This window comes from Haplochromis burtoni, unplaced genomic scaffold (genome assembly GCF_018398535.1).
Source record: "Haplochromis burtoni strain Fernald_Lab_line unplaced genomic scaffold, NCSU_Asbu1 Contig_510, whole genome shotgun sequence".
Classification (NCBI taxonomy): Eukaryota; Metazoa; Chordata; class Actinopteri; order Cichliformes; family Cichlidae; genus Haplochromis; species Haplochromis burtoni.
Window position 1 is genome coordinate 391,068 of NW_024582871.1, and position 8,786 is coordinate 399,853.

Below are 8,786 nucleotides of genomic sequence, written 5' to 3' on the forward strand. Positions count from 1 at the left end.
CACCAGTTTGTGAGAAGATTATCTTCTTTTTTTAACAGGCAGATAAAGAATTACATTGGAACTGGCTAATTTGTCAATTTTTTGTTACAAATGTTCGTATTTTAATATTCAAAAATGTTTTTGCCCAAAACATATGTTCACTATATATCAGTAAAAACACTATGAAAATATTGCTGTCCTTGAATGCTGAGTAAACACTGACTGATTGTATCTCTTGTACTTTATCAACGCAGTATCTAAAAACTTTGCACCGTAGTGGTTAAAACCTCATTCTAATAAGAGTTAAAAGCGCATTCGGTTATTAGGTTTACAGGGTTATTGAATTATGGTTAATGGTTGGTAGAATTTTTTTTAAACATTATCTGCCAATTACATCTGCCACCCTTCTCCAAATCTGTGCCCCTACCTGGCCCCCCCAACAAAAATTTTCTAGACACGCCACTGCTGCCGCCCGACACACATTGCACCCAACCTGTATGGCGCCTCCTGCGGGTGGTGGGCCTACAGGAGGATGGGCCCATGTCTCTGTCTGTTACCAGTTTCAGTTAGAAGCATAGATTCCAGTTTATTAATAATAATGTTGTAGTTAATAATAAATTCATTTTTTCTAAGACCTAACATGAAGAAGTTTTAGTTTTAAATTACAGCGACACATTGACACACTGTGTTTAATGGGATAAACTGTCCGGATTTTGGTGAGACATACTCAAATATATGTAATTTTACCTGAGAAGCTTGTGTCCATTGGTGGTAGCCACTTCTGCAAGACTGGTCAAGATCCTGTGGTAATGACTATCACTCTGCTGAGAGACATGTTCCAGAACCTGCCTGAGCTACACAAACACAAACACTCGTAACTAATCTAAAGTATAAAATAGATTTCTGTGTGAAATCAGATACAAATTCTGATACCATGTTCTCTTTAATGTCATTATTCTGCGTCATCTGGATGAGGGTCAAGAACAGCCTGCTATGGTGCTGGATGAGAATCTCACAGGTTTCTCCATATCCTCCCTGAGGGCGGCAGAAAAAACTCAAAGCAGAGTAACACAAACCAAACGACGACAAAATAGGAAGAGAAAAAAAATACTTAAAAATGAAACACTCACCTGCACACAGACATCCAGTGGAGTGACTCCATTGTTGTCAGCGATGTACTTGGCACCTCGAGAGAGAAGGATCTGGGCTGTGTCTCTCTGGCCATGGCTAAAGAATAATGCAGGATGAGTTTCAATACAGCTGGATTCAAACGCAAAACTAATCTGCTGTGCATTTATAATCCCGAAGACTCAAGATGAAGTGTAAAAGAGCTACGAGCACACTCAGTATCACTACTATTATTGTTATTATGACTGATGACATTACCTGCAAGCAAAGTAAAGAGGCGTTGCTCCAGAGACGTTTGGTCGGTTAATGTCAGCTCCACTTTCCAGAAGACAAAGCACCGTCTGAACAGATGTGATACATGCTCATATCACATACTGGAAATATTTATTATTAGAACGAGAAAACAGGAGCTCAGCAATCAGTAACACAACAGAACTGGTTTGCAGTGCACTGGGGATTTACGTTGCCAAATGGTTTCTAGATACTTCCTTTATGGCTGCAGATGTAATTTTCAGTCTGATGGAAGATTTCAGGTTTGAATTTCATTGAGAAAAAATGTTTATCAAATAAATATCTAGGTATTTAGTATTCTACGCTATTGCGTGTTGAGCAACAGGTCAGACGTGTCTGCCATGGAATGAATAAGATGAGACCAGATGAGAAATCGATAGATTAGCTTTTGAATATGGCTTGTAAAATATTTACAGTTGTGTGATCTCCTACCTGGGTCCACCTGAGTTGTCCATAACAGAATACTCTGACCACACGTATGGACCCAGCAGATCGCGCAGACACTTCTCCCAACATGTTACTCCAGAAACACGAGGAGTCACTCTCCATGTTAACCCAATAGTTTCACAAATCAGAGAAATGGGCGATGAACGATGCGTTGACACTCGCTAGATTAGTTCTGCCGGTCCTGGCTAGTGCTCCCCCCCACCCACAGCATCCGTTCCACAGACTCCCGGTTCTGACGGTGAACCCGCCCAGCTGGGTTGCTGCGGAAGTTTTCCCAGGAACCACAAGTAAACGAGCAGTCTGTGGTCTACTGGAGTGATAAGGCACTGTGAGGACTTTAAGGTAAGATGGGGCCTGATTATTCAAGATCTTGTTGAACCAAAGACAATATACTGAACAAATGAACGAAGACGCAGACAATCATGCACACACCTGGAGCAAGTAATGTGATTACTAAGAGGCTGCTGAAGCTGACATGTGCTGCCAAGTTTTGATCCCTGTGCACTAACAAGCAGTTTATACATGTAATTAAAAAGGTTGCTTCTAATTTGCTTACTGTTTTGTGTCCGTTTTGACAGGCTACATGTAGCGCTGTCTGGCCCATGGCGTCTTCAACATCCACATTGGACACATGCTGGACCAGATCATGCAGGAGCTCTGTTCGCCCATTTACTGCTAACCAGTGGATCTACATTAGAGGTTACAGTGTCACTATCTCAACTACAGGAGTTCATTAAACATCCATCATTTATGATTTACCAAGAGGATTCAAGTCAACTCACAGCAGTCAGGCCTTCATTGTTACAGATATTGACGTCAGCATTATATTCCAACAGTTTCCCCATACACTTCTTCTGTCTGAGGGAACAGTACAGGAAATGGTTTAGTGTCACTGGGCCTCATTTACTAATATTTACAAGGAAATGTTCTTACCCCGTGCAAAAAATTTATTTGCACATTAACATGCATATGTTAATAAATCAGAATCTTTTGGGGCCAAGAGCCTTGTACAATCTGCACATTAGGGGTGGCTGTAGCTCAGGAGATCTAGCAGGTCATCTAATAATTGGAGGGTTGGTGGTTCAATCCCTGCTCCAGTCTACATGCAATGTATCCTTGGGCAAGATACTAACCCCGAGTTGCTCTCAGATGCATCCATTGGAGTAGGAATAGATTAGAAAGCACTTGCATAGAAAAAAAAGTATTGACATGAATGGATGGAATAGGCAAGTTGTATAAAGTGTTCTGATAGAGTTGAAAAGCACTATATACGAACATGTCCCTCCATTTCTTTATATAAGGAAACACATTTTGCTCCAGGCGAAGCACGAAAAGTTGTAAGAGTGAACCCTGCACCTCTAAGGCTTCATTTAGATTTCTGCCAGTAATCTACAAAGTGATTCATCCAGTTTCTTCAGTTCCACTCAGCATTTCATAAACAGTCCTTACAGCACCAATCCCAAAAAGTTGATTCAGACTGAAGACGTCACTTGGATAAGAGACAAAACATCCAGATGACTAGAATCACCTTTTTGGGATTTCCTAACCTGGATGATCGAGCATGCATTAAGACATTACAGGACTAACCCACAACGTCCTTACTTTTATAAAGTGCTTTGAGTGCTCCAGGAAAGCAGAAAGGCGCATTTACCAGACCTTTTAACAGCCTGTTCCTTTTATTGACAGTCTTTGGTCTGATTTCTTTCAGCTCAGTTCTCATTAACACTGAACTGTAACTTTATAATGTCAACACCTGAACTTTGTAAAACACAAAAAGAAACGTCATGATTTATTTTAACATTAGGTAGTCAGCTTATCTATAATAGAAAGCAGTAGGTTGATGGTTGGTAGCACTGAGAAGATTGCAATTTGAAATCTTTCATGAAGCTCCACCTAAACGAACAGCATGATGAGAAACAAAGTGTCCTGTAACACATGAGCTAAAAGTCCAGTATTGAGACACCCTGACATGAACAAAAGTGTACTGCAGTAAATATAACAAGACAACATATCAGAAATGAACATATAAACAGATTAAATACAGCAACACACCCATTCCTGGCAGCAAGATGCAGAGGGGTGCAGCCTGAGATGTCCTGATAGTTTGGATTGGCTCCTCTCTTTAGCAGCAGCACCAGACACTCCAATGAGCCACAGCTGTACAGAGAAAACAGCGTATTTAGTGCAGAACAACAGACTAGGCAACTCTCTGCATGTACACTGAATGAGAGACTGTTTGTCATCTGTTTGACAAACTTGTGATTGTGGTACGTTACTTTTTTAGATCTTTTTCACTCTGTCAAAACGACTCATGATTTAAGAAGCGGGACAAAGTTGTTTGGACTTTATAAATTATAAATTAAAAGGGGAAAATACTTTTTCACTGCACTGTATTTCACTGAGCAAGCACCATTACTAGGAAATGTGCAGACGTAAAGTGGGAACTACTTATTTTACTGATTTTGGAACGAAAAGCGATCCAACGGCCTTGGTGTTACTTTTTGATTCCACTAAATGCTTACCAGAGACTGAACCAGTGACAGCAAACTGGACAGGTTTCTGCTAGCATCACATTAACAGGACTTACAGCACAACTTATTCCACAGTTTAGAGTTTATTTTGAAACAGAAATCGTTTAAAAAGGACTACTTTAAAGAACTCTTTGAAAATATTCAGCAAAGTAAGTAACTACGAATTGAATGTCACAGTTACATTTGTGATTACAGCTGTAAAGTCTCTCTTACTTGGCTGCGATGTGTAGCAGACTCCTCTTCACTCGTCCAAAAGCATAATTCACATCAAACTTGGAGTTGAGCAGCAACTCTGACACTGATCTGAGGGAGGAGTGAACATGTAAAAACATGTCAATCCTTCTGCAGCCGTAGATTAGATGTGCAGTGGCAAGTATATTTTTCTACTGCCTAAAGTAAGCAGACATACCATAATATACGTTTCCATCTAATGCACAGTGAGCCAAAACGAGCACATAAATAAAAGTGAATGAATTAGTGATGAGTACAGTCTGCTCCACGTGTACCTGTGCTGGTCTGCCATGACCATTGGCATGAGTGTGTACACCGCTGTCTCATTGTCTGTGGTGAAAATAATGCAGAAAATATCAGTGAAAGCTAACAACTGACAAAGACATTACGATTTATTAGCAACGATTCATCAAGGAATTTGAATGACTTGATTACAAAAATCAATTGTTTCCTACTGGAAAATGGGTAAAAGGAACTTTATTTGATGTCTTAGTTTAATTGCATGTATACCTTTTTATGTGACATTACTGTACTGAGACTGTTTATTTGTTTTCTCATTTAGTACAACATTTACTTCAAAAGCTTTCGTTTTAATATGACGTGTAACATACCAGGGGAACACCACTGGAGGGATAAAACAATCCTTCCAAAAACATTCACTTGTGTCTAACACAGTCCAACATGTCCCAGAGGAGTTGAGCTGGGCTGGAATTAGGTGACTGAAACCATTAGCACATGACCGACATCGTTTTCATCCTCGTGGAACCGTTTAGCCTCGACAGGCTCGGCGTCAGCTGTCATTGCTCACGTTAAAGCTAGGAAAGGTGAGTGATATTCCATCATGAACAACAAAAAAGGTTTACTTAAATAAAGTTCAGAGCGAGGTCATCAGCAAATTGTTGTTTATTTCCCCTCAAAATCATTTGTTTCACTACATGTATTTTACCTAGTCGCCTGCCAAACCAATCATGAACAGCACAGCTCTGAGTGGTACAAAGCACCTGTTACCTTGGAGAGACAGTAGTTGATGCCTGCATTCACCCTCTCACTCACGTGAGAAACAGCTGTTCATCTGGGGTTTGTTTATTTTATTTTTTTCATTTCAGTTTTACTTATATGGCGCCAAACCACAACAACTCTCAATTCGAGGCACTTTATGCCCCGAGTATTTTTTTTCCAGGTGCCTCTTTTCAGTCCTGATGTAATTACCTCTGTCCTTTGCATGTCATTAACCTGACTGTACTTTACCTGATGCTTCTACTTTGTGTTTGGTCCCATTTGCTGTTTGTGGGCGCTCTGTCCTCTCCTTCCCTTGGCTCTCAAAAGGCCACAGCAGCTGGCTGCCCTCCCTACACCTGCGTTTGCTGGAAGTCTCCTGTTTCATCTGATTGCTGCGGATTCAGTGTAAAATCTTGGCCACAGGACATAAAGCGCGTTGAGAGAACTGTTGTTTTGAAATTGCGCGTTATAAATAAAACTGAAATAAAAACCTGAATTTTGTGTCATTTTGAATCTTTACAAAGGGAAACTACGTTTTCTAAGCAGCATTGGTGCCTGCACCGAGCAACACACACACGTAATAACTGATGGGGAGATCACTTTTGTCCATTATCTAATAAATGAATGCTCGGTCATACTGCATCGCTACCTTCCGGGAGTTCCACGGTCCTGGCCCGGCGAAGAGACCGGGTCAATCGACTGAGCTGTACGTTGAGCTGCTCCATCGCCCGTTCCATCATAGATGGACGGTCCACGGGGTTAAAACTCGGGGGAAAGCCTTGGTCGTGGGGTCGGTATCTTTCTAATGCGGTTGTGTTGTTATCTGGTGTCTTCCATTGGCCAGACTGTACACAATGATTTATGAAGCTGTTATTGCCATATTCCACACTTCCTGTTGTGATGACGGTCAAACGCAATGCACTATGGGTGCATTTTGCTGTGAACCGGAAGTATCTGCGTGGCGACCATAATCAAGGAGAAGGGTCTGGCTGCAGCCACTGGCTGGCTGTGTCCCAATTCAGGGTCTGCACGCTTGAAGTACGCGCACTACGCGTACTACGTACGGTGCGTACTATAAGTACGAGAAGTGCGGAAGTGAGAGGCTTGTGAAATGGGACGGTATACGCTTCGTCGCGCTGTTCAGGTTGCCTAGCAACCATGATACTAACCGCGACACACGTTACATACAGCTTTGTTTGACAGAAATGAAGGAGAAAAATGTTTTGTTGGTGTAGAATGACCACTCGGTTGCTTTCTTGTAACGCTGCTTTATTGAACGTGTATCCAGCATGGGTTATAACAGCTCAACAACGTATGTGTCAGCTAAGACATAGAACAGGATATAGACAGCCCCCTGCCGCAGAGCAGGTCCTAGTGGCGTAAAGCCGTAAAGCCCAGTACATGACATCTCCCCCCTTTTCATGTTATGTCCAATAACAAACCCCAAATAGAACAGCAATGACACAATGATAACATGCGACACTATAATAGCCTCTGGGCGGTTCTCTTAGGGTCGAGCACAAATGGCGTACTGTCAGCCTGAAGGGCAGTGTCCACAAAACAGGACCCATGAAACATGGCAAACCGTTAAGGTAATTAACTCAACCAGGTAACAGCAGTATTGGTTGCAGCTGAAAACATAAGTGCAAAACAGCAACAATACAACATTCCCACTCCCCAGTCCTTCCTTCTGTCCCATCACCCCAATGTCTATAGATCCAGCCTGCTGACTGGCTTACGTACCCGGCCGCACCTCGTGCGTAGCAGAGTCGGTACGTCAGCGTGAGTGGGTGCGAGCGTTGGGGCAAGACTAGGGGCCAAATGTGGGGTCTCTGGAGTGGACGCACCAGTGCACTGAGGTGGCGGCTCCTCAGCGTCCACAGTGGGTGTTGGAAGGGGTTGTGGCATAGCCCGTGGAGAAGGTTCGAGGCGGAGATGGCGGCGGTTCCGTCGCAGCATCGCACCTTGGGGTGTGGCAACGAGATAGGACCTCGGAGTGACGCTCTCCTTGGAGATGATGGCCGGTGTTGTCCAAGCCTTCTCCTGGTCCAGCTTAGTTAGGACAGCATCCCCTGGATGAAGTGGAGGTAGGGGCTTAGCACCATGGCGGCGGTCGAAGTAGAACGCCTGCTTGGCCTTCTGACCAGCATCCCTTCGTTTAACTTCTCTTTTGTTTGGCCATTTAGGTTGAAGATTCTTCTCCAAGGTAGGCAGGGTTGTCCTGATCCTCCTCCCCATAAGAAGTTCCGCTGGGCTGAAGCCTGTAGTGGCACAGGGAGTAGACCTAAAGCACATTAGCGCCATCAGTGGGTCGTCGTGCCGGAGGATTTTCTTTGCAGTCTGTACTGCCCTCTCCGCGTGACCATTTCCTTGTGGGTGGTGGGGACTAGACGTTATGTGGGCGAAATCCATCTCTCTCGCGAAGGCCTGGAACTCAGAGCTGGAAAACTGTGGGCCATTGTCACTCACCACCACGTCAGGGATCCCAAACCTAGCAAAGGTCGACTTCAGTTTCTGAACAACTTGGCTGCTGGTCGTGGATGGTAGGTGAAGTATTTCCAGAAAACGTGAGTAGTAGTCTGACACAACGAGGTAATTATTCCGGTTGTGTTCACAGAGATCCAGGGCTATCCTTTGCCATGGACGATCTGGCAAAGGTGTGGAGATGAGCGGCTCCCTTGTCTGTGTTGGCCTCTGTGCCAGACATGTGTGGCACTGCAGCACTGCATTCTTTAGCTCAGTGGAGAGCCCCGGCCACCACACAGATGAATTAGCCCTATCCCTGCACTTGATGAGGCCTTGGTGCCCTTCATGTAGTTTGTGTAGAATGGCTGTTCTCTGCAACTTTGGAATGACGATTCTGCAGCCTCGTATAACCAGGCCGTCAGCCTCTGATAGCTCGTTTTTCACTTTCATGTACGCTTTAATGTTCAATGGCACACTAGCTCCGTGTGCAGGCCAACCCCTGCGAATGTACATAATGACGGTCTGTAGTTCAACGTCCGTTGCAGTGGCTGCTTTAATGCTTTCCATTCGGCTTGGGGACGCTGAAATGCCCTGTAACACGGTGGCTATGTAGCAGTCCACTTCACTGTGAGTGCTAGTGTCATCCTCAGCCCGAGTCTGTGGACTCCGTGACAACGTGTCGGCGATGACAAGCGTTTTGCCAGGGACATAGAC

The 8,786-nt window shown here is 43.8% G+C and overlaps 1 protein-coding gene across 5 annotated transcripts in view; it reads right to left on the minus strand.

Annotated features, from left to right (window-relative positions):
* Positions 1-6,620, minus strand: part of hace1 (HECT domain and ankyrin repeat containing E3 ubiquitin protein ligase 1) — a 30,793-nt gene extending 24,173 nt beyond the window's left edge. For 2 of the 5 annotated variants that reach the window (XR_006052977.1, XM_005947264.3), the window contains exons 1-10: positions 6,256-6,620; positions 4,883-4,937; positions 4,590-4,679; positions 3,898-4,002; positions 2,628-2,703; positions 2,402-2,533; positions 1,366-1,448; positions 1,110-1,206; positions 913-1,014; positions 727-833 (exon numbers count right to left, since the gene is read on the minus strand). Coding sequence is in view for 4 of the 5 variants with exons in the window: in XM_005947264.3 (XP_005947326.1) it covers positions 727-833; positions 913-1,014; positions 1,110-1,206; positions 1,366-1,448; positions 2,402-2,533; positions 2,628-2,703; positions 3,898-4,002; positions 4,590-4,679; positions 4,883-4,937; positions 6,256-6,346 (938 nt within the window). In the remaining variant the exon portion in view is untranslated. Of the gene's footprint in view, positions 1-726; positions 834-912; positions 1,015-1,109; positions 1,207-1,365; positions 1,449-2,401; positions 2,534-2,627; positions 2,704-3,897; positions 4,003-4,589; positions 4,680-4,882 lie in introns of those variants that run through there. The other 3 variants (XM_014329200.2, XM_042214003.1, XM_042214004.1) reach the window with 3 other exon arrangements.
* Between the last annotated feature and the right edge of the window lie 2,166 nt (positions 6,621-8,786).